We start from the raw sequence: 25836 nt of genomic DNA, 5'->3' as shown, positions 1-25836 counted from the left end.
GGCACTAAGTTCACAGAGAAACACTCAGAAAACATTTAACATTAAATGATAAAGGTCTGCTGGAAGTAAGTGGATATATCCTTCCTAAATTTTTCTTAGATTTGGCAGTTAATTCATAAAGTAAGCATCACAAAGATACTGATGTTAGGTGGAAATGCTTTCTGTTAATAGGTTGTATCAACCTGAAGCTACAGGAAAAATAGTTTGCTATAACATAATTCAGGAAATTAGCACAATTGATGTAATAGGTAGCAGTGGAATATATATTTATTGGAAATATTGACAGTGGATTTATAATTTTTACATTGATCTTCAGATATTCTTATTCTGATCACCATCTTTATGCTTTATCAATTACAAAATGATATAGGAATCATTTGTTCACTATCCTACACTAACAAAATAAACTCTATCCTATAATAACAAGAAAAGTAAACCTAAATTTGCAAAATCCTAACCCACTAGCAATTTAACATTTTGGCAGCATATTAAATTTAACCAAAAATATCTTATAGTGAATTGAATTATAATGTCTAAAACCTGATCCTAGAAATATACCTAAATTACTTGTTAAAAATACAGATTTCTAACCCTGAAGATTTATTCACCAGGTATGTGATGAGGCTCTGACTTTTGTTCTATGTATCCTATGTGAGTCCTAGGATTAGGCATTTTTGAAAAAACACTGAATAGTAGATAAGTTTGGGAAACAATGAATATTGCATATAAAAATATATACTACTATAAGACCAATCACTCTACTAAAATCACTCACAAAGTCATACAACTATGATCAGAGGGAAACTCAAGTCTCTATGTTTTCTAAATCTATTATTTGCTAAATCCAAAGATATTCTTTCAAAAGAGGGCTCCATTTTTATAAATGGTAGAGACAACCTAACAATAATGTGTCTTCAAATTCACATAAATATTTAGCAAGTTATAACTCGTTATGATGATCAGCCTTAAAAATGGGTTAAGGAGTAAGTTTATGTATATTTCTTTGTTTTCCTTTTAGAGAAACCAAGTACCCATTACACACTAGATGCTTAATATATGTAATATACTTAAATTTTTACTACCCTTCTCAAGGTTTACATTATCAGATGGGGGAATTAAGCTTATGAATATGGTTATAAAATATCACATTGTGATTCCAGCAGGATTTCTGACTGTAAAGCACATACACTGGCTTCCCATGCCTAGCAGAGTAGCTATCTTTTTGTTGAACACTGGCTTTGCGGAAGGCAGAAACCAGGTATACATGATTAATCTGGGCATTCATGACTATGACAGCCATTTGGCAGGTAATCAGAGAAGTATACCGTGGTGATCAAGAATCCAAAAAAGTAAAGTAATTATACTATTCTATTACTAATAAAGTTGTCAGTGTAAAGTATCATGGTATCACAAAAAAGTTAATAATCAATTTTGTTTGTGAACTGGGGAAGGTTTCCCAGAGAAAGCAACTGAGCAGTTTTCACTACTGAATAGGGTGTGGTAGGGTGTCCAGATGTCATCAATACTAACAGAATGAACAAGTGTAGAAAAATACAAAGAAAAAAAGAGGGAAATGAAAAATGAGGCTAAACAGGGAGGCAGGATCCAATCATAGAGGAATGCTCCAAATAAAATTTGACTGGGCAATATAGTAAGATTTATAATGTGGGGAATGGACTGTCAGTGAATGAGACTAAAGCTGGAGAGAAATCTCAGGAAGTTAAATAGGTAAGAAATGAGGAAGAATAATAGAAGGATTAAAAGCAAACTAAAAATCAAGATATATTTAGAAACTAAAATTCTTATCAAACATTAAGATACACAACATTTTTAGGAAGGTAATTATGATGGAAGGTAAAATGGCTTTAAAATTGTTAGGGTTTTACACTGAGATTGTGTAAAAATAAGTATCACATTCCAATTTGTTATAATTCATTATTCAATAGCTTTATTAAATCTTAAAGAATCAATGCAGTTCCCATCCTAAATATCCAAATATTTTTCTAGTTTATTACTAATAACTAAATCTATTTTCTAAGAAGTGATGTTATAGATATTTTACAGGTTAGTTCACAAATTGTTAACACAAGATACATGTGAACTTAACTACGATCTACATATTATTTTTTAAAATACTGTTTTTTGTGAATATTCAGTGATTTTGAAATTATTTTGCACATTAGAATCACCTGGAGAGCTCTCTAAACTTTGATAGCCAGGTCAAATTTCATATCAATTAAATTAAAATATCTGGGTGTGGGAGCCAGGCATAGGTATACCCATGGGCTTAAAGGGGGATCAATTTTCAGGTAAAGATATTTTTCCTTCAAGAATAATTCATTCTTGTCAAAATGGCCTTTAAGGAATTAAAAAGAATAGTCTTAATTAGTAACTACTAATCTGAAATGCATTCACTATCAATTTTAATAGTAATTATACTTTCTATAAATTATGTTTATAAAACAGTCATAGAATACCTGTACTGGCGTTTTCATCAGTTATCTGAGAATTTTTATTCTTTGCAGAAGAAAGTCTTGTTGGACAAGGTTTTGATCCAAATGTTGGAAATATGTCAGACCTACAGTGAAACAAAGTAATTTTAATAAACATTTAAGATCAAGAGTTGTTCAAGACTCATACCAGAATTCTCTATGCTTTTTAATAACTCACTAAACTTAGATAATAAAGCAGCAAGATGTATGAAAAACAGCTAAGAGTAACTGTAGTTATTCTATGTTCACTTTTTGAACTTGAATCCTGTTTAATACATAGTTGTATCTTCATGAGAGGACTGCCAAGGGAAATGAAGACTCTCAAATTCGTACTGCATCATTTTTGGTTAGGTCAAAAAAAATAGTGACAATGACTTAAAATGATCTAAAACTAAACCAAATAATTCCTAATTATCTAATATACCACCCTCACATACAATACTATAAAAAGAGCAACTTAACTATAATATAAATAAAAGATCAATCAGAGTTGAGCAAATATGACATTCTTCTTGGACTATTTTTTGCTGTACTTTCCTTTTTTTAAATAAAAGATTTATTTATTTATTTTTGTGTAGAAGAACTGGGGTGTAGGCCAAAGGTGCAGGGGGTGAGAGGATTCACCAGAGACAGAGAGACAGAGTGGGATCAGAACAGGTAGACCGACTGAAATACACAGCTGAGGAGGGGCAGTGGGCAAAACAGGAGAGGTCTGCTGCGGCATGTGGGTTAGCCCCTTGGTCTGGGATTGAACTCAGGCCTTTGCAGAGGTAGTGCTGAGATTTAAGTCCTAGGCCACCAGGGATGCCCTTCTGTACTTTCTTGATAAAAAGCCTACTGACTTGTTTCACAAAGAAAGCAAGCTAAAGAATGTTAAATCTGAATGTAAGAAACTGCTTTAAGTAAGTATTATAGTATCAATAAGTCAGCAATGCATATTGCAAAAAAAGACCTTAAAAGGATTACAATTCTTAGTAGGTGGGAAGGCATATTAATGGGCCTAGTGAGAAACTGATATTAAATATTTTAAGAGTAACTTCTCTATAATAGATTACTATCCATTTATATTTATATGAAGAATAAAGAAAATACTTTAGCCCCTACAAGAGTAGTTTGCAACAATTTTTCCTTTTCAACACTTAAGGATGAAAGCCCCACCTGAAGTAGCAGTGCCTTTCTTTGGCCATGGTTCTTAATGCAGGATGCAAGTTGAAGACAATAATTGCTGTAAAGCTATTAAACTAAACGTGCAAATACTAAATTCATTAGAGGTAATCTGGTTTATAAATGAGAATTGAACTCCATTTTCAACGAGTTCAATTTTTGAAAAGATTAACAATGTGAGATAATAAAGGAAATAGTGAATTCTAAATGTTATAATATAAAATGAATTTTTCTCCCCAACTGGATTACAAATTACTTACAGGACCTTGAACTATAGGAATATATAAAATTTCACATTCATGGACGATAAGGAATGAACTTTAAATCTAAAAGATAAACACAGATTTTTTTTAAACACAGATTTTTTTAAATGTTGGTGACTTAATGTAAACACAGTTATTTCATGAGCCCATATAGCTATTCCAAATTCATTTTGTGAATATAATGCAATATTCTATCTAGGTATTACAACAAAGGAATTCCCAGTAAGAAAAAAATTCTAGCTTTAAAATAAGCTGCTATTTAAATTTAAACTGTGGAGGAGGAAATCCTGGGATGAGACAAACCTCTCACAATAGGATGAAAAATTTCAGTTTAATTTTATTAACTGCTAAAAAAAATTTCCCTTGTCCAATGAATTAACAGAATGCCATTTCTCTTGTGATTATGCAGTCTCTACTTATGTTATTAATAAAAATAATTACAAAATATTTAAAGCTAATAGTTATATAAAAATATGGCTCAGGATATCAAAGGAAAATACAATTTAAAAAATAGAGAACACCAAATGTTAGCAAGGATGTGAAACAACTTGCACTCTTACTCTGCTGGGGTTAGAAAATTGTACAATACCCTGAAAAAATATTTAGCAGTTACTTAGCCCATGGCCTAGTAATTTTACTCTTAGGTTTTTGTCTAAGATAAAAAGGGAAAAAATTCCACTGAAATCCTAGAGTAGGGTCACAGAGAGTCCCAGAAATTAAAATGGGATCACTATTTAAGAATTAGAGATTATTGGGGTGTAAGGGGTTAAGTCTCAGCACTGTGAAGCTATCCACAGCCACTGCAGCACAAGTTCGATCCTTGGCCAGGGAGTTACCCACATGGCGCAGCAGACCTCTCCTGACACACCCGCTGCTCCCCTCAGCAGTATGCTTCGGACAATCTGCCTGTTCTGCTCCCCACTCTGTCTCTGGTGAATCCTCTCACCCACCCATACCTCTGGCCTACACCTCAGCTCTTCTATGCATAAATAAATAAATCTTTAAAAAATAAAAAGAATTAGAGATTATTGAGGCAATCTGTTCAATTGGTACTGACTTTCTGTCAGTGTGGGGTGGCCAGGGCTAAATTCCAGCACTACTGAGACCCTGAGGAGGAGACCCTGATAGGGTCTAAGGAGATCCTGAGAGGACTGTAAAAGCTATGGTGTGGCATATTTTAAGTTTATAAACATATGTAAACTTGTAAGATAACAGAATAATAAGATAGAAGAAATACTTAGGGTAGCAGCTAGGTGGAGTTTATTCATCAATTAAAGGAAATTAGTGCTGAGTTTTAAATGAAAGCAGTAGTATCAGCTATAGGTCAACTGGCAAGTGACTTAATGACCCAGGAAAGAGCTTAAGAACAACAGTAGCAGGATAAATCACACAGATAAGCAAAAGAACAATTGGGGTTTTGGGAAAAGGGTTTACATTAATTTAGGTGCTGTAGGTAACAGCTAGAGTTGTGTTCATTCTCTCTACCTCCAACACAAATAAAAGCTAAGCAAGTTAATATCTGTAAACTTTTTCATTGTCATTTAAATAAAGTTCAACATTTTAAAAACTAGAAAATAAATTTTTTAAGTTTTTTTCAAATGTGATACTAAGGCTTTAGATTATAAATTACATATTAGCATTCATTTAACATATCGAAAAATAGAATACATTATTCTCTTCCCCTGGGGAGTTGTAGATAGAGAAGAAGTCAATGATTCTTGACTGTAAACACCGCTTTCACTGTAAGAGCTGATGTTTGGAGAGGAAGATCGAGATGGAGAGTCCATAGTCAAGTCAAGCTTAATAGCAGAATCAGGGCTTTCAAGATCTGAAGTGCTGCCACTCAGTTTTGCTCTTTTCTTAGCTGCACTGTTACGAAGGGATCTAAGAGAACTCTGCATCTAAGAAAAAACAAAAACAGTTAACTATGCAAGATAATTATATCAGTAGACATTATCCTTAAATTTTAAACTTCATTAACTAACTTAGCCACTCTCTAATCGAGTACTAACAAAATAAATGTTAACATACCTGTACACAGTATCATCACTTAGATATTTATAAACAACCTATTAGGTTGCAAGTTACATCCAGTTATTTACCACAGTTGTTCCAGGACTAAGCACAATGACCAGTTCACTATATATTAGTTCAGTTCATTAGAACTGAACTAATAAACTAATCACTGAATGACATGTAAGTAGAGTTCAAGTCACAGAGGTGCAGCTAATCTTAGGTCACTGGTGTGATGATGTGGGTATTTAGAAGCTCTAAGGTCAATAAAAAGTAATCAGTTTCTAAAATCTGATGTTTATATCAAATTTGTCAGTGTTAAAGTTCAGATCACTGAATGTAATTTTTGCAGGCAAGTATTTCCAAAAATGCAGAGTAGAAATTACTAGTATAAACTAGTATCTTAAGGTTGGGAATAAAACCTTGAATGAACTAAAGACCAAAGAAATATACATAAACTATTTTGTTTACATTTTCATAATAATAACTATAATGGTTTATTATAGTATTTCATATACTATTTAAATAGTATATAAATAGTATTTATATACTATTTCAATAGTATGGTCAGTTCCCCAGTAAATTCTTGGAAGGTTGATGATGTAAAACAGTAGTATCTTCCTATATTTACTAATAATTACATGAAAGAAAATTACCTACTAAAAGAAAAAGGGCTATTTATAAGTTATAAAAAATGCAAATTATTAAGTACAATCAGATAAAATTTGTAAATTATATAGGAAAGTGTCTCCTTTATAAATTTCTTTAGGTGAGTTACCTTCTTAGTACGACTAAATACAATTGGGAAAAAAAATCAAGGAAAAGATTTTAAAGCAGAAGTTGGAATAGCTAATTTATTAAGAATGAATTTATAGGTTATTTACAGGTAACCTTTATAGGTTACTTTTATACATGTTTAATGTTTAAGACATGCTATAAAATTAATTTGCATTAATATTTATTTTAATAAGTAGACTATCAGTCCATACTGTTTACATCTTATAACAGGCTGAAATAAGATCACAACATATTATGATTGAGTGTTTCAGTTTACATATTTAATGTAAAAGACACTTCTTAAAACCTGATGTTAGGCTGAGTAAAATGATAAAAAGAAGTATCTATGAAAATACTGTATAAGTCTTAGGTAAAATAATAATGCCATTCCTTCTCTGACAAAATTGCTATATATAGTTATCGTATTGGCAATGTATTTTTATTGTATAAATGGAGTGACCTAGGATTCAAAGATGAGTATATAATATCTCAATTATCTATCTCAATTTCACAAAAATAAATCAATTTGCACCTATATACACAAGGGTCATTCTCAAGAAAGTTCACTGTAGCATGTTTGCAATAGCGAAAGGCTAGAAATATAAAAGTGAAAACAATTATACAAGTGTACCATAAATAAACACATCAAAATGCTAGTAAATATAAAAAGTACAAAAATATATAAAATACAAATTAATGCTGATAATGATTTCCTCTGGTGAAGGAGGGAAAACAACTGGATTTGGGGATGAACTATGTTATATTTCATTTATTTAAAAAATAGGAAACAAAGATGACATTACTCCTTTGCAAAGGATTAGTGTGTAGGTATACTGCTATATTATTTTTACTTTTAATTCAGAAAGGAATAATATATGCAGAGAATACTGGGAGGAGACGCATTAAATTATTCTGGGTAGTGGGATTTGGTATGATGAATTTTCTTCCCAACACTTTACTATAGCTTAGACACTTTTCATAATGAACATAAAACATTTTCATAAATAAGAAAACATGCTCTGGGATAAAAAAAATACTTGATTTTGCTTCAATAACAACTAATATAATAAAGAAAGTTACAAGCATTTAAAAATGGTATCTGGGGCCTCCCTGGTACCGCAGCGGGTTGTGTGCAGCACTGTGAAGCTGTCCGCAGCCTCTGCAGTGAGGGTTCCATCCCCGGCCAGCCAGGGAGATTCCCACATGTCATGGCATACCTCTCCTGTCTCGCCCGCTGCTCCCCTCAGCAGTGCTTTCGATCTGTCTGCCTGTTCTGCTCCCCACTCTGTCTCTGGTGAATCCTCTTACCCTCCCATGCCTCTGGTCTGTACCCCAGCTATTGTATAAATAAAAAATAAATCTTTAAAAAAAAAAGTCACAAAAAAATAAAAATAAAAAAGGTATCTGGTACTAACCTCTTCTTGATCCAAATCTTTATCCCTGAGATTTAATTCTGAAAGATCAATTGTAAGACTATCTTTTTCACTCTTCCAAATATCATCAGGCTCCTTTTTTTTGGGTCCTACTGTGCTTAAGTCAGCTTTATCAGGCAAAAGGCTGATTCCTCTTGGTATTGGAGGGACAGGTTTGGTCCCATTTAGGCCTCGTCGAGAAGATGGTGATCTCACCAGGGCAGGTGTAAGCTGAACTGCAGACGGTTTTTCTTGACAGTTTTCTCCTGTGTGAAAAATACATATTTTACTTTTTTTTCTTAACTTTAGAGAAGTTAAGAAAACACTTGTGGTTGGAATACACTGTTTCAAATCTATCTATCTATCTATACACACACACACACACACACACACACACATATATTCTTTTTTTAGAAATGAAGATTACTAAAGAAAGAAGAGAAAAGAGAGATTATTATTTAAACAGAGATGAAAGTATTAGAGTTCTCCAACAAATATAACAAAAATGAGTCACTGGAAATTCTTCCATATTAAATAAAAATATTATACCAAGTGAAATTTCTGTTTTCATACACATCAACATGATTAATCTTTGTATGATAAAGTTCATCATAGGCTAGAAGGGCCACTTTCAGGCTTGGTTTAATTATGGAAGCAACATTTGAATGACTATCTGAAAAGCAAAGCAGTAATACTGACACAGGGGAGAACAAATTGAATAAGGTCTCAGCTTTCAAAACAATATTTGATCTTGTAGGAAAGACATTCAGAAAAAAACAAAGGTTCAGTGCTATCAGAAAGTGATAAAGTTATGTAATAAATTAATCTCATTATGATTATAAATTGGAACAGTAGTACCGTGGGGTAGTTTAAAGGAGAACATCTCTTGGAGGCTGGGGATAAGAAACATTTGGGACATATGGGGTTGACTTTAATAGACTTTATTTTCACTGATCTGTCTTGAATAAAACTTGTATACTTATCTCATGATTTTGGAGAGGACTATTGTTAAGAAAAGCATATTTTAATTTATAATAATAGAATATGCTTCAAAATAATTTTACCATATACTAAGCATTCAATAAACGCTGACTAAATGAAACATTAAATATATTAATTGTATTTTGTATTTGTAACACTAAAATTAGCAGGCCCTGATATTGTTCATGTTCTCTGTACAGCATTTTTCTTTTTTCTTTTTAAAGATTTATTTATTTATTTATACAAGCACTGGGTACAGTCAGAAGCGCAGGAGGGTGAGAGAATTCACCAGAGCCAGAGCGGGGAGCAGAGCAGGCAGAAGGACCGAAGTACACTGCTGAGGGGAGCAGCGGGCGGCAGGAGAGGTCTGCGGGCATGTGGGACGCTCCTCCGGTGGCCGGGAGCAGCCAGGGATCGAACCGGTGCTACAGAGGCTGTGGGCAGCTTCGCAACCCAGGGCTCAACCTCTGCGCCACCAGGGAGGACCTCTTTTTTTTTTTTTTTTAAAGATTTATTTATTTATACAAGAACTGGGGTATAGGCCAGACGTGTGGGGAGTGAGAGGATTCATCAGAGACAGAGCGGGGAACAGAACAGGTAGACTGACTGAAATACACTGCTGAGGGGAGCAGTGGGTATGACAGGAGAGGTCTACCACATCACGTGGGAATCTCCCTGGCTGGCAGGAACACACGCTGCAGAGGCTACGGACAGCTTCACAGCACTGTGCTCAACCGCCTGTACCACCAGGGAGCCCCAATTGTAAAGCATTTTTCTATGCCTAGCTTTAAAAAAGAATTTTAAAAGTGGCAATATAAGAAATGACTATTTTAACTGAAGTTACTTATTTGACCTATTTAACATATTGTTCAATTTTTTCCTAGATTTTTACTAATTCAGAAAAATAAAATGCAATTTATTAGTTTTAAGAGACCTAACAATTCTAACTCCAAAGTAATAATCCAAATATATAATTGAAAAAAGCATTAATTTTGTGCATCTTTTCTACCTGTAAGGTCAGATGATTTTTGGCTGAGCAGCTTTTTCTGTGGACTTGGCTTTGATAGTCCTTCAAAGTTTTTAAGAGGCCAGGAATTTGAGAAATTAACAGAATTATCTTGAGTCTTCTTTGGAGATACAGTAAGAGATGTGTGCTTTGGACTCGTTCGAGGTGATGAGAGAGGATAAGATGGAAGGATGAAGGCTCCTGGACTTGGATTTGAACCAGAGTATAACGAAGTACGTTCTGTTTGACTACCAATTGTTTGCTGTGTCTTACTGCCAAAATTTAGGCTGGCATACACTGAAATAAAATAAGACAGTATGTTATTAATGTATACACATATCCTAGCAGTTTAAAGTTCTTTTTTCCCCCCTCCCTTTCACATTTGGGTTTTTTAATCCCATCTGGTATACTTATGTAGGAGATGAAGAACTAATATAACTTTTTTCAATATAGATAGTGCAATTTCCCCAGTAACTATTTTAAACTCTGTTCTTTTTTTTTTAATGGCAACTTTTTTTTTAAAAAAAGATTTATTTATGCATACAGGAACTGGGATACAGGCCAGAGGTGTGGGGGGTGAGAGGATCACCAGAGACAGAGCAGGGAACAGAACAGGCAGATAGACCAAAATACACTGGGAGGGGAGCAGTGGGGAAGACATGAGAGGTCTCCTGCGCCATGTCTCCTCCCTGGCAGGGGATAGGACTCATGCTTCAGTGGCTATGGCTAGCTTCATAGGCTGCGTCTTAACCCCTTGTGCCACCAGGGATGCTCCTAAACTCTCTGTTCTTTCCCTTTCATTTATGGAGCTCCCATACATAAATTTGGGTCTATTCTTAGGTCTTTGTATTAGTTCCATTAGTCTATTTGTCTATCTCTACACTAGCACTGCAGTGTTTCATCATTATGCTACTTGGTGAGTCTCCATCCATTTTGATCTTCTTTAGAATTATCTTGGCTATTCCTGGCCCTCCATACCTTCATATGTATTTCGGGATCCCACTGAAATTTTTTTTTTTAAGATTTATTTATTTATACAAGCACTGGGTAGAGTCAGAAGTGCGGGAGGGTGAGAGAATTCTCCAGAGCCAGAGTGGGGAGCAGAACAGGCAGACTGACAAAGTACACTGCTGAGGGGAGCAGCATGCACGGCAGGAGAGGTCTGCACACCATGTGGGACTCTCGCCACCGGCACTGCAGAAGCTTCAGTCAGCTTCACAGCCCTGCGCTCAACCACTGTGCCACTGGGGAGGCCCCATTGAAATTTTGATAGGGATAATAATGAATTTACAAATTTAAGAATGTCATCTTCCTGATACTGAATGTGCTGTTTAAAAATATGGAAATTTCTTCAATTTACTTATGTCTTTTCATGTTTCTAAAAAAAACTATTTTAGCTTTCATAATAAAGGGTATGCAAATCTTCTGTTAGTTTCTATATATTAACAAATTTTGCTCATACTGTTTTTCTTTCTTAAAAACCTAATTTTTTGAAAATTAATGATGTGTTGGAATCCTAGGGGTTAAGCCTTAGCACTACCACCCCACTGCCTGGGTTCGATCTAAGGCCAGGGCGCTAATCCACACATGGCCCAGCAGACCTCTTCTGTTTTCGCCCACTGCTCCCATTAACAGTGTATTTCAGTAGATCTGCCTGTTCTGCTCCCCACTCTGTCTCTGGTGAATCATCTCACTCCACCCCACCCCTGTACCTCTGGCCTGCACCCCAGTTCTTCTACCCAAAAATAAATAAATCTTTTAAAAAGAGAAAATTGCTGGTGTACACAAATTTTATTGACTTTTCTATTAGGGTTTTGTATCTGGCAGCTTTGATAAACTGCCTAATATTTAATAGTTTTTTGAGTATCTTTTTGGATTTTCTATGTAGATAATTTTATAATTGTATTAATAATGATGATGACTACAGCAGTGATAATGTTAAGAGCTAATGTTTACTGAACACTTAGTATATGCCAAGTGGTGTGCTGAGCACTTTATAGGTACTAATTAATTTAATCCTTACAACAACCCTGTGGTGGAAAAGAACTATTCCTATTTTACAGATTAAAAAAAAAAATACACAGGGATAAGTATGTTGCTTAAAGTCACAGACTAGGTAATTATAAAGTTGGGAATATGAACCCAGGCACTCTGCTCCCAAACCACTACTTTGTACCATGTTTTATCAAGAATAATGGCAAATTTATATTTCTTCCTATTCAAATTTTATACTTTGAGTTTTGAGTTAGGTTGAGAATGTCCTAAATTTATTTACATTACATTAATATACACAATAAATTAGTTTCCAAACCTTATGGCCATCAGAATCCAACCCTTTTAATAAATTTTAAAAACACAATTTTTAAAAACATATTGGTTTGCTAATAGTTTATTTCAGACACTGACTTTCATAAAAGTGAGACTGGATTGCCATTTATTTTCCTTTATTCAGTAATCTTACATGGTCATGACCTCAAGGTCATAAAATGTAAGTTTATAAAATAAATTCCATTTTTCTTACAGCAGGTCCTTAAGATATCCCTGCTGACACTTAAGGAAACGTTATTCCAGAACCAGTTTTATTGATACGTCTTTTCTTTTAAAGTCACTGCTTCTAAGAACATATCAGTGATGTAAATGAAAACTTGCTGTAATTCATTAAGATTGGATTACCTCTTCCTTGAAGTAAATAAATGTTTTCTGGAATTTTTTTTTGTGGGTAAAATTTTTAAGCCTAAAATTGCTTTAATGATTATAGGTCTATCCAGGTTTTCTATTTCTACTTGAGACAGCTTTTACAAGTTTATTATTTATATTATTCAAATATTCTGTATTTTCTTATTAAAGCTTCTTTAGCCTATAAAAATTTCTACTAATACGTAGACACTTCTTGGGTCTTATCTTCTTTTTTTTTTAATTTATAAACTCTCTTTAACACTAAAATGTCTTTAATTTTAGTGTACATAAACTTAAGTATCTGCCCACTGTATCTTTTTCATGCTTTACTTTCTTCCACTCTATTTTGGTATTTTAGGTGTGACTCTTCAAAATAGCATTTATTTCCTTAAAAAAAGTAAAATAAAATTTGATAATTTTTGTGATTTAAATCGTAGGTTATGTCCATTTATATTTATGGTTACTACTGACATATTTGGTTTTAATTCTGCTGTTTTATATTGTGTTTTCTATTTATTATTTTTAATTTTCCATGGCAAAAGACCTACATTATTTATACTAAAAGTCATTCTTATGAAAACTTTAATGACTACATATATCATATCATTTATTTTTAATTCATACCTGATATGGTTAGGACAGCCTAACAGTCCTAACAGAGGACATTTAAGCAGTCACAAATTGATATACAGAATGGATCCCTGATTTCAACTACAGTGCTCTATTAATAGATTCTGCTCTTTCAGAGTGTCTTATCATATATTCCTTTAATTAAGAAATGAGAAGTATTTCTTACAAAGAAATCAAATACCTGATCTTTTTGTTCATATAAAAACAACCAATAAAATACAACAAATTATACCAATATTTCCAACATTTGTTCTGGACCGTAGCATTATTTTAAAAATTGAGATGGGAACTTCTAGATGGTTTGGCATCTGGCTTCCATAACCAAAGTCCTTCATACCCAATCTCCATGGGATTCAGAAATCCCATGGAGAATGTTAGTTGATATGATGGTAGTCATTTCAGTTAATCCTTTCAGTTAGTCCTCTAATAGGTTTTCTTTTTTTTTTTTTTTTTGGCAAATTATGTTTTTTGTTTTTTTAAATAATAAATTTTATTTTTATTTTTATTTTCCCATACAATTGCAACCCCCCCATTCTGACCCCAATCCCTCCCCTCCGGCCCCCACCCCCAAAAAGTGTCTCTGTTTCATAGTTTTTTGTTGATTTTGATTTTCACTTTCTTATAGTTATTCATTTTCCTGGTCCCTTATTTAAGTTTTCTAGATTCCTGCTATGAGTGAGACCATCCGGTATTTTTCTTTTTCTTTTTGGCTTATTTCGCTGAGCATGATCCCTTCCAGCGCCATCCATGTTGCTGCAAATTGCTAATAGGTATTCTAAGAAGTTATAGAAATCCAGAGCTGCTATGAAGATCAAATTAAACATTGAAAGCGGTAGTCTTCAAAACTAAATCATTAAGAGATTCCTAAACAGGAATAGGCTAAACAACACAGAGAAACCTCTGCTTCCACTAATTATGAGGCACAAACGTATCTAATGAAAATTTAGGAAATGCCATTAAAAAGATGGACTATTTTATAGGGAATAACATTTCAAAGAAACACTTAATGGAGTCATGTACCCCATTGTGGTGGGTGGGTGCACACAAAGAAAATATAGCTAAAATTAAGTGGTATATTAATTAATCCTTGTTCATGAATTTTAAATGATCGTTACTTTTGCATTCCTATCAGTCAAAAAATTTAAAGGACATACAACAAAAATTAAAATATCTCTAGAAGTATTTGACTTGATCTTACTTCTAAATAATTGAAAAAAATCTATTAATTAATGGAAATTTAAGAAGGTCTTCCAATCCAAAATTCATATGCTTGACAGCCAACCTTCCTTTTGCTCTGTGTCTTGTATCTTATCTGAAATGACAGGAAATTATGGTTCCTTACAGGGTACATAATACATTCTAAAGATCCTTAAAATTTAAAACTATTCAGGGGGCCTCCCTGGTGGTACAAGGGATTAAGCAGTGCACTATGAAGCAATCTGAGGCCTCTGCAGCACAAGTTCGATCCCTGACCATCCAGGGAGCAACCCACATGGCGAAGCAGACGTTTCCTGTCTCCCCCGCTGCTCCCCTCAGCAGTGTGTTTCAGTCTGCCTGTTCAGTTCCCCACTCTGTCTCTGGTGAATCCTCTCACCCATCTGCATCTCTTGCCTGTACCCTAGCTCTTACATGCAAAAATAAATAAATCTTTAAAAAAAATAAAAATAAAACTATTCAGGAAAATAATTGTCTTCTGCTGTAACAGATGTTATTTCCAGATGCTTGGTATTAAAATGTTGAGTTCCACCATCAGTTTCTAAACTCTCAAATTTTATTCAGTTATATTTATGTTAAGATTACTAAATGTAACATTTTAGGGTAATTATTTAAAATGTTATTTAAATTTTAAAAAGTTATAAAAAATTTAACAATGTTCCTTTCTTTTTGTGATGAGTATAATTATACAAAACAACATATAAAAGCCTCCTGGTAGCGCAGGGGTTAAAGTCTTAGCACTATCAAGCTATGGCCAGCCACTGCAGCAGGAGTTTGATCCCTGATCCTGGGCCAGGGAGCTAACCCACATGGCACAGCAAACCTCTCCAGTCTCACCCACTGCTCCTCTTAGCAGTGTATTTCAGTAGATTTGCCAGTTCTGCTCCCCACTCTGTCTAGTGAATCCTCTCCCCCCTCTCCTGCCACACCTCTGGCCTACACCCTAGTTCTTATATGCATAAATAAATAAATAAATCTTAAAAAAAAATAAAGTAACATATAAGTTGTATTTGAAAACCCCACACTTATAATATTTATAAATCATTTGAACTTCAAACAAATTTAGAATTTAAACCTTTATCTTGATGACTATTAGTTGTCCCCAGGAACTGTAAGTCAGAATCCACACTGCCAGTTTTACCACATATCTGTGAAAATCCAAGTTGTCCACATTTCCCGGAAGTATTTGTTTGGTAAGTCCCAGTAGTGCCTTTGGAAAAAAGGAGAAAAACAAATTTAAAAAAACCTTTATTTTAATATTTACTTTTCATGAGCACATCTGAATTTCACAAATATTGGTATTATTTGTGTAGGAATAAATATAGGAATGTATGTATAGTGAGGCAGATGAGAGTTTTTGGTATTGGTAGATCTGATTAGTGGCATGGGTTAAAGGGCAGAATACAGACTGGTAAAGAACAAAGAAAAATACTGAAAAATATGCACAATGGCAGTTTCTTCCTACACGCTCCCTTCTCTCACCACAAAATGTTTCTCCAGACCTATCTTTCCCTCTTCCCAGTAATTAAGAGTACATAATTGGGGCTTCCCTGGTGGCGCAAGGGGTTAAGATGCAACTTACAAATGTCTGCAGCCAATGCAGCATGAGTTCAATCCCTGGACAGGGAGTAACCCACATGGCCCAGCAGACCTCTCCTGACTCGCCTGCTGCTCCCCTCAGCAGTGTATTTCAGTCAGTCTGCCTGTTCTAGTCCCCACTCTGTCCGGTGAACCCTCTCACCCTCCTGCACATCTGGCCTCTGCCCCAGTTCTTGTATAAATAAATCTTTAACAACAACAACAAAAAAATCTATACAACTAGGTAATGAACTGCTCTACGGTATAGAAACTATGAGTTCTATAAAAATTTAAAGTAGTGGTATGAGCATAACTGAGATTTTCTATTTTTTCTCTCTATTAAATAAGCATTAAACTACACAATTATATACTCATTTTTGCATGACAATATTATGGAATTTTATTGCATAAAGGCCTGTAAGTTTCCCCAGGATAACAATGTTTTCTAAATACTGTGTCCAAACTTATAGGTAACAAACTTCAATTACTGACATCATTTGGATATTTAAAAAATGTTAACATCTATGACAAACTGAATGTTTACTGATTAAACAATTTTCACTTCCCAACTGGTTTTATTTTGTCAACACATTGCCATTTTTTCTAATTATCTCAGTGCTAAGTCTTGATCTTTCTCTACTCCCCTTCTTCATCTTTTATATCCAGTCGTATTTTTCTGAAAATTATTTTATGTATCATCTGCAAATAACTTTATCACCCTAGCTTCTTTTTCCTTTATAAAAAAGATCCCAATTAGTTCTCCAGAGTTTCATAAGTAGAAACTTAAATTTTTAAGCTTAGCTCACATGGATTCCCCACATCCCAATTTTCTTCAATCATCTAAGATAAATCTTGTCTTTACCCAGCTTCCAGAATATCTCAAGCCCATTCCTAATATAAACCTTTGTTCTTCTAATACCTTCTCTGTAAATACTTGTATCATATGCATTCCAAAAGGATACATTCAAATACTATCATGGCTTTAACATCTTTTCTAACTGATAAAGTCCAGGACAAAGACCATGTTTTCTGAACTACTATAATATTTACTTTCTGTAACACTTCAGCAATTAAACATCTTTCTAATTGTTCTAGGCAAAAACCCTTAGAGCACTCTTGACTCTTCTCTTACTCCAGTCCTAATCCATCAGCAAACCACAACTTTACCTTTGACATAAGCAGAATTCAATCACTTTTCACTTACACTCAGTGCTACCCTGGTCAAACTCTAACAACTCTAGCCAGGACTACTCTGTTTTTGCCTATGCCCTCCTTCACTTTAAGTGTAATGCCCTACATCCTTGGAAAATATAAGGTAATTGATGTCACTACCTTCCTCAAAACATTCCTATAGCGTAAAAGCCAAAGTTCACTCAAAAGTCCACTAGGCCTTATAAATAAGGAGCCCTATTAGTTCTTTAATTTCATTTCCCACTTCTCTTACCATGACTCATTTCACTCTAGACACACTAGCCTTTTTGATCTTTCTGAACATGTCCTGTAATCATCACTGACAATTCCCTCTTCTTGCAATTATTTGCTCTTCACTCTTATCTATGTAGTTTGCTGCAAATATTCCCTTCTAAATATTGCCTTCTTTTATATTATTTAAAACAGCCCTCCTCCATATATTCTGTTTTATATTTCTCCATTGCATTTATTACCAACTAACCTACCATATGTCGCATAGTAGGTTTTCCTTCTTATGTTAGCTGACGCAAACCCAGTACTTAGAGAAGTACCTACTATTGAGGAGATACTCACTAAACATAGGTGGTTGATTAAGCAAATATTGCCTTACCTTATTACTTAAAGGATTTCAGTGAGAAACCCTTCCAGAGTGTTAGGAGACAATTATGTCAAAGTTTCTATTCTTTAACAAATATTACATCTGAATTGTTTACTTGATTATTAATTCTATAAGCCCTTGAATAACTATGAAATATAGAAAAATCTTAAACTTAATTCAGTATGTTCATATATTACCTGTAACCTTTTACTTACCGGTAGCACATAAAGGAAGAGAGTCTGAGTTAAAATCTCGACTATTCTGAAATAAGTTTCTTGACACTCTTTTTCTGCTAAAACATAAATCATCATTGACTGATGATTGGCCTTGAGAGGGTTTTAATTTTGGTGATGGGATGAAATCATATGCTGAAAACTATAAGAACAAAACAATAAATTAGCAAATTTGTGTTAAATATAGTTGGTAATAAATTATATAATTTAGACCCAATTATGAAATTCAGATTAAAAGAAAAATTTATCAAATATATAATAACACAAATAAACAGCTACATATAGTATGGTACATCAGTATGGTATTTTTCATTCTATGATAAAAATGTTTTCATTCTATGATAGAAATGTTTTCCCCTTTCTATTTTACCCCAAAACTTTTCTGTACCTTACCTTTCTACTGTACACATCTGGGTAGCTAGGAAGGAAAAAACACAATTGACAAAAAGGGCAAAATGACAGCTAAAATAGCGAAAAGAACATTTCTGAGTCAGCATAACCCTGCCACATGATGCCATCTTTGAGCATTACATTAAATGGTAGTTGCAGGGACACTAATCAACAAGCATCCCACTTGATTCATAGTAAAATAAATTTACTATCCATAAGCTACAACTCAAGTGTATATATGTATACATGGTAACCTGTATCATGGTTCCCTTAGGTAATTTTTTAAAGATTTATTTATTTATGCATACAAAATGGGGTGTAGGCCAGAGATGCGGGGGTGGGGGGTGAGATGATTCACCAGAGCGAGTGGGAAGCAGAACAGGCAGATCTACTGAAATATAATGCTGAGGGGAACAGGGAAAGAGACAGGAGAGGTCTGCTGTGCAGTGTGGGTCAGCTCCCTGGCCTGGACAGGGATTGAGTTCATGCTGCAGTGGGGTTGGCAGCTTGATAGTGCTGAGACTTAACTCCTGCACCTCTATGGAGGCCTAAGTTTAGTCTTTTTAAACAAAGAAAATTCAATACCATTATTATATAGGATATGGACACAGGGACCTCATACAGAAAATATTTCAATATGCTGAAGGTGTTAAAATACATGATAGATTTTAGTCTTTGTTTTTGAAAAGAACTGGACTATACCACGTGAACTACCTTTAGAGAATAAATAATGGTTTATATTTTATAATTATTAGCATGAGAATTTGAGGGTAATTTGGATTCTTTGAGACTACAATGGCATTATTGCTTACTTTAGCCACAAAATCATTAAGCTTTTGCTTAAATTATACTTCTTTAAAGATAAAGGCCTATCATAAAGAAGAAACTCAATGTTATTAATAAGTTGTACTTTGTTTTATTTGAGATTAAATTGTTCAATGTATTACTTTACTGATTTTCCTTCCAACCCTATTAGGAGACATCCTATTAAGACTTAAGATGTGTGAATGTGTATGTATATGTGTGTGTAAGTATGTGCATTCAAAAGTAAAGAAGATACTGATAAGAGTTTGATAATCTTACAAGAGACAGTTATTCCCTGTAATAGAAAACGAAAGTTACTTCAATTTAACATTTATTTCTGTATTATATTTTGGCTTTCAACTATTGGGCATCCATCAAATTCATGAATTCATGTATAATTTACTCATTTTTTTCAGTTGATTAATGTGAGAGTGTTCTGATAAAAATCTGTTTAATAAATTTTTTTAAAGATTTATTTATTTATTAAAATTTATTTATACAAGCACTGGGTACAGTCAGAAGCGCAGGAGGGTGAGAGAACCCACCAGAGCCAGAGCGGGGAGCAGAGCAGGCAGAAGGACCGAAGTACACTGCTGAGGGGAGCAGCGGGCGGCAGGAGAGGTCTGCGCGCCATGTGGGACCCTCCTCCGGTGGCCGGGGAGCACCTGGGGATTGAACCGGCGCTGCAGAGGCTGCGGGCATCTTCACAACCCAGCGCTCAACCGCTGCGCCACCGGGGAGGCCCTGTTTAATAAATTTTTTTACACACTTCATATATAGACAAGAATGGTGGGCCTCACTGTTGGCGCATGGGTTAAAATTTCAGCACTATCAAGCTATGGCCAGCCACTGCAGCATGAGATAGATCCCCAGCCAAGGAGCTAACCCACATGGCCCAACAGACCTCTCCTGTTTCACTTGCTGCTCACCTCAGCAGTGTATTTCAGTAGATCTGCCTGTTCTGCTCCCCACTCTGTCTCTGGTAAATCCACTCACAAACCCCCTCTCCTCCCACCCACACCTCTGGCCTATACCCCAGTTCTTGCATGCATAAATAACTAAAAATAAATCTTAAAAAAAAAAAAAAAGAATGGTGAAAGAATCAGCAATTCTTCTGCAGAGAATTAAAGGAACAGAGTGCCAACAAAAAATTTTTATTTATTTATTTATTTATTTATTTTTAAGATTTATTTATTTATACAAGCACTGGGTACAGTCAGAAGCGCGGGAGGGTGAGAGAATTCACCAGAGCCAGAGCAGAGAGCAGAACAGGCAGACCAAAGAAGTACACTGCTGAGGGGAGCAGCGGGCGCAACAAAAGAGGTCTGCGCGCCATGTGGGACCCTCGGCCAGTGGCTGGGGATCGGAGCTGCAGAGGCTGCGGGCAGCTTTGCAACCCAGCGCTCAACCACTGTACCACCAGGGGAGGCCCCAACAAAAAAATTTTAAAGAAACAAATGTAATCAAGTTGCTAAAGGAAAAAAAAATGTTCTTAGGAGATTAATTCAGATATAAGGAAGCTTTAAGACAAACAAATAATAAATCACACAAGAACTTGCACTATGAGTTATAACTGAGTTCAAATTTGGCTCCATCACTTGTTACCAAGGTAACCTAAAAGAAATTACTTAACTTTCTATACTTAAAAACTGGATAATAGTTCTTTCCCTTACAAGGTGTGTGTTTAGATTACTGACTGAAAAATGTAAAGAATTAACAAAGGATTTAGTTCAAAACCAAATTTAGTTATTACAGAAATACTCGTCTTCAAACCATTTATTACCTAGAATAATGTCTGCCACACAAAAATAAACACTAAATAAATATTTGTCAAATGGCAATGTAACAAGTTACAAGTTGAATAAACTGAAACATCACCCACTCTTTCTAGTTCTATTAGAGAAGTGAAGTCACTGGGCAAACTGCTGCCCCCAATTTTTGAGAAACCCACAGGTGTATAGAAAAATCCCCAAATTCCAGTAGAAACCTCCTTTAGGGAACTAGTGCAGGGATAGGAAATCTGAATTATTATTGGCCAGTTGTTGTTGGCTCACCATGGACAAGTTTGAAAGTTAAAAATTCAAGAGGGACTCACTAATAGGAGATGGGGGAGGGGTATGCTTTTGTGAGTTTTACCTCCAAAAGCTCTACTGGTTTCTCAAAGTGAATATCTGCCCCATCAGTCCACATAGTAAATAAATGCCTAAGTGGAGTTCCCGCTAGCCTTCCATATAAGGGAAAGAGAAGGACACAACTCCAGCCCTCTTACGCACCCTTGAACAACCTGAGGATGGAGTGCGGTTTGGGGCTGAGAAACCCTGGTGCAATTGAGTGCAGGGCTACAGGCTCACCAAAATACTGAGACTTAATCATAGGACTATAGGATGCTTTCTTTCTCCTCATACCCTAGCATTATATTACCAAAGTTTCTTCTACCCAGTACATCATGTCTACCTTTCAACCAAAAATCAGACCAAAAGAAAAAAAAAAAAAAAAAAGAAAAGAAATTGAAAAAACTGAGCAAGCATTAAAGTATCATATTGACAAAAACTCTATTAAAGAAACTGAATCAGTCATTAATAACCTTCCAACAGAAGCACTCAGGCACAGATGGCTTCACTGGTGAATTTTATCAAATATTCAAGGAAGAAATTAAAGCAATTCTCTACAAACTTTTCCAGAATTAGAAGCAGAGGGAGTACTTCCTTAATCATTCTAAAAGGCCGGAATTACCTTAATAACAAAACCAGATAAAGACACTACAAGAAAACAGGCCAATATCACAAACATGGATATAAAATCCTCAACAAAATATTATCAAATTGAGTTATATGTCAACTGTATCTCATATGGAAAAAAAAAGCACACTGAACCCAACAATGTATAAATCTAATTATAAACTATGACCATGTGGGATTTTTTCCTAGATACACAAGGCTGGCTAAACATTTAAAATTAATGTAAATCGGGCCTCCCCGGTGGCGCAGCGGTTGAGCGTTGGGTTGCGAAGCTGCCCGCAGCCTCTGCAGTGCCGGTTCGATCCCCGGCTGCTCCCCGGCCACCGGAGGAGGGTCCCACGTGGCGCGCAGACCTCTTCTGCCGCCCGCTGCTCCCCTCAGCAGTGTACTTCGGTCCTTCTGCCTGCTCTGCTCCCCACTCTGGCTCTGGTGGATTCTCTCACCCTCCCGTGCTTCTGACTGTACCCAGTGCATGTATAAACAAAAAAAACAAACAAACAAATAAATAAAACATGCCTCTAAAAAAAAAAAATTAAAAAAAAATAAATAAAATTAATGTAAATCTACTCCAACAGTCTGAAGAAGACTCACAAAAGAATATCAACAGATGTGAAAAAAGGTATCTAACAAAATCCAATATCTTTTCATGACAAGTTAGGTAAACTAAATTCTCAATAAACTAGGAAAGGGGCATTTCCTTAACTTCATAAATATATCTACAAAAAACCTACAGCCAAGAGAATACTTAACAGTAGAAAAACTTGAATATTTCTCACTAAGATAGGTACAAGGCAAAAAAAACCCCTGACTTCTACTTCTACATCACAGTGGAAATCTTAACAAATATAGTAAGACAGGGCCTCCCCTGGTGGTGCAGCGTTTGAGCGCTGGGCTGCAAGGCTGCCGGCTGCCTCTGCAGTGCTGGTTCATTCCCCGGCCTCCAATGAGGGTCCCACACACACACACACACACACACACACACACACACACACACACACACACAAATATATATATATATATATATATATATATACACACACACACAGAGAGAGAGCGAGCGAGCGAGAGAGAGAGAGAGAGTAAGACAATGAAGGGGAATAAGAGATGCAAAGATTGGGATGGGAAAAGTAAAACTTTTTTCACACGTGACACTATTATCTACGTAGAAAATCTGAAAGGATCATCAAAAAATATCATGGAACTAATAAGCCATTATAGAAAAGTTAGAGTTGATAAGGCAAAAGGTTAGTGTAAAAGTCAAATTTCCTCTATACCAGCAATGAACCAGTAGAATTTGAAATTAGAACAGTATCATTTATATTAGCATTCAAAGGATGAAATATGTGGTTTAAATCTAACAAAATACATGTAAAAGGTAGATGAGGCAAACTACAAAACTCCAATAAAAGATACCAAAGAGCTAAATAAATGTTGAGAAATTCCATGTTCATAGACAGGAAGATTGAATGTGGTCAAAGCATCTGTTCTTTTTTTTTAATAGAGGCATGTTTTTATTTATTTATTTATTTGTTTGTTTGTTTTGTTTATACAAGCACTGGGTACAGTCAGAAGCACGGGAGGGTGAGAGAATTCACCAGAGCCAGAGCGGGGAGCAGAGCAGGCAGAAGGACCGAAGTACACTGCTGAGGGGAGCAGCGGGCGGCAGGAGAGGTCTGCATGCCATGTGGGACCCTCCTCCGGTGGCCGGGGAGCAGCCGGGGATCGAACCGGCGCCGCAGAGGCCTAGGGCAGCTTCGCAACCCAGCGCTCTACCGCTGCTCCACCGGGGAGGCCCTCAAAGCATCTGTTCTTGACTTGAAAAACAGATTCTTACCAAATTCCCACACATTATTTGTGGATATCAACAAACTGATTCTAAGGTTTATGTGGAGAGGCAAAAGACCTAAGATAACCAACTTCATACTGAAATAGAAGAACAAAGTTGAAGGACTTCCACCACAAGTTCAAGATTTTATTTTAAAGCTACAGAACTGGCAAAAGAACAAATATATCAATGAAAAAGAAAAGAGAAGCCCAGAAACAGACCTAAGAGAAGCCCAGAAACAGACCTCCATAAAGTCTTTGACAAGGGAGCAAGGGCATGTCAATAGAGATAATGTAACCTTTGCAACAAATGGTGCACATGTAAAAATAATGAATAGTCACAAATCACACACCATTCACAGAAATGAACTCAAAATGGATAACAGATCTAAATGTAAAACACAAAACTATAAAATGCCTAGAAGACAGAAAAATATCTAAATAACCTTGTATAGGGTAATGACTTTTTAGTTATAATGCCAAAGGCAAGATCCATGAAAGAATTATTAAATTGGACATCACTGAAACTAAAAACCTTCTCCTGGAAAGACAATGTCAAGTAAGTGAGAATACTGGGAGAAAATACTTATAAAAAACACATCTAATTAGGATTGTTATTTAAAATAAAGGACTCTAAAAATTTGACAATTAGAAAATGAACAACCTGATTAAAAATCAAGCAAAAGACCTTAATAGACACCACAGAAGATAAACAGATGGCAAACAAGCATATGAAAAGATATTCAAGAACATATTTCATTAAAGAATTGCATATTAAAACAATGAGATACCACCACATTCCTATTAGAATGGTCAAAATCCAGAGCACTGAGAACACCACTGGCTAGGATGTAGTACAAGAAGAAGAATTCTTATTCATAACTGACATGAATGCAAAATGATATAGCCATTTTGGAAGACATTTCAATGGTTTCTTATAAAGTTAAGCATACTCTTACTATACAAGTCAGCAATATAATTGGTATTTATCCAAATGAGCTAGAAATCTATTTCCACACAAAAATCTGCACATAAAGTTTATAGTTACTTTATTTATAACTGCCAAAAACTTGGGATGCTGCCAAGATGTACTTCTATGGATGAATAAATTGAGATACATCCTGACAATGGACTATTCAGTGCTGAAAAAAAAATTAACTACTATCAAGTCTTGAAAAGACATGATAGAACCATAAATGCCTATTACTAAGTGAGAGTAGCCAAAAGTATGCTGAAAAGGCTCTGTTTGATTCCAACTATTATGGAAAAGGTAAAACTATGGCAGAAATAGAAAGATGAAAGTTAAAGAAAAAGCGGGGGATGAATAGGCAGAGAGCAGAGGTGAAACTATTCCATATGATACTACAGTGGTGGATACTGAATGTGAATGCATTTGTCCATACCCATGCAATGTAGAACACCAATGAAAAACTATGGACTCCGTCAATGCAGGTCCATTAAATGTAAATACCACTGGGTGTGGACTATTGTGGGGAGGCTGTGCAGGTGTGGGGACAGGGAGTATATGGGAAATCTCTGAACTTTCTATTTAATTTTTCTATAAATCTAAAACTGCTTATTAAATAAATATATATGGGGCTTCCCTGGTGGCCTTGGGGTTAATCTCAGTGCTATCACTATGATGGCCCACCTCTATGGCTTCACTTTAAGCCCTGGCCAGGGAGCTAGCCCATATATGGCACAGCAGACCTCTCCTGTCTTATCTGCTGCTCCCTCAGCAGTGTATTTCAATAGATCCACCTGTTCTGCACTCCACTCTGTCTATGGTAAATCTCCTCACCCCTCGCTCCTCTGGCCTATACCCAAGTTCTATGCAAAATAAATAAAAAC

At 35.3% G+C, this 25836-nt stretch overlaps 1 protein-coding gene across 3 annotated transcripts in view; it reads right to left on the bottom strand.

Annotated features, from left to right (window-relative positions):
* TOGARAM1 (TOG array regulator of axonemal microtubules 1) overlaps positions 1-25836 on the bottom strand; it is a 62453-nt gene that overhangs the window by 31514 nt on the left and 5103 nt on the right. For all 3 annotated transcript variants that reach the window (XM_037503255.2, XM_037503256.2, XM_054690139.1), the window contains exons 2-7: positions 18212-18371; positions 15705-15839; positions 10112-10405; positions 8125-8387; positions 5588-5820; positions 2478-2578 (exon numbers count right to left, since the gene is read on the bottom strand). In XM_037503255.2, coding sequence (XP_037359152.1) covers positions 2478-2578; positions 5588-5820; positions 8125-8387; positions 10112-10405; positions 15705-15839; positions 18212-18371 — 1186 coding nt within the window. The remainder of the gene's footprint in view (positions 1-2477; positions 2579-5587; positions 5821-8124; positions 8388-10111; positions 10406-15704; positions 15840-18211; positions 18372-25836) is intronic.

Source organism: Talpa occidentalis, unplaced genomic scaffold (genome assembly GCF_014898055.3).
Source record: "Talpa occidentalis isolate TD23 unplaced genomic scaffold, MPIMG_talOcc4v2.1 talOcc4.11, whole genome shotgun sequence".
Classification (NCBI taxonomy): Eukaryota; Metazoa; Chordata; class Mammalia; order Eulipotyphla; family Talpidae; genus Talpa; species Talpa occidentalis.
This window is presented reverse-complemented; position numbering and strand designations above follow the sequence as displayed.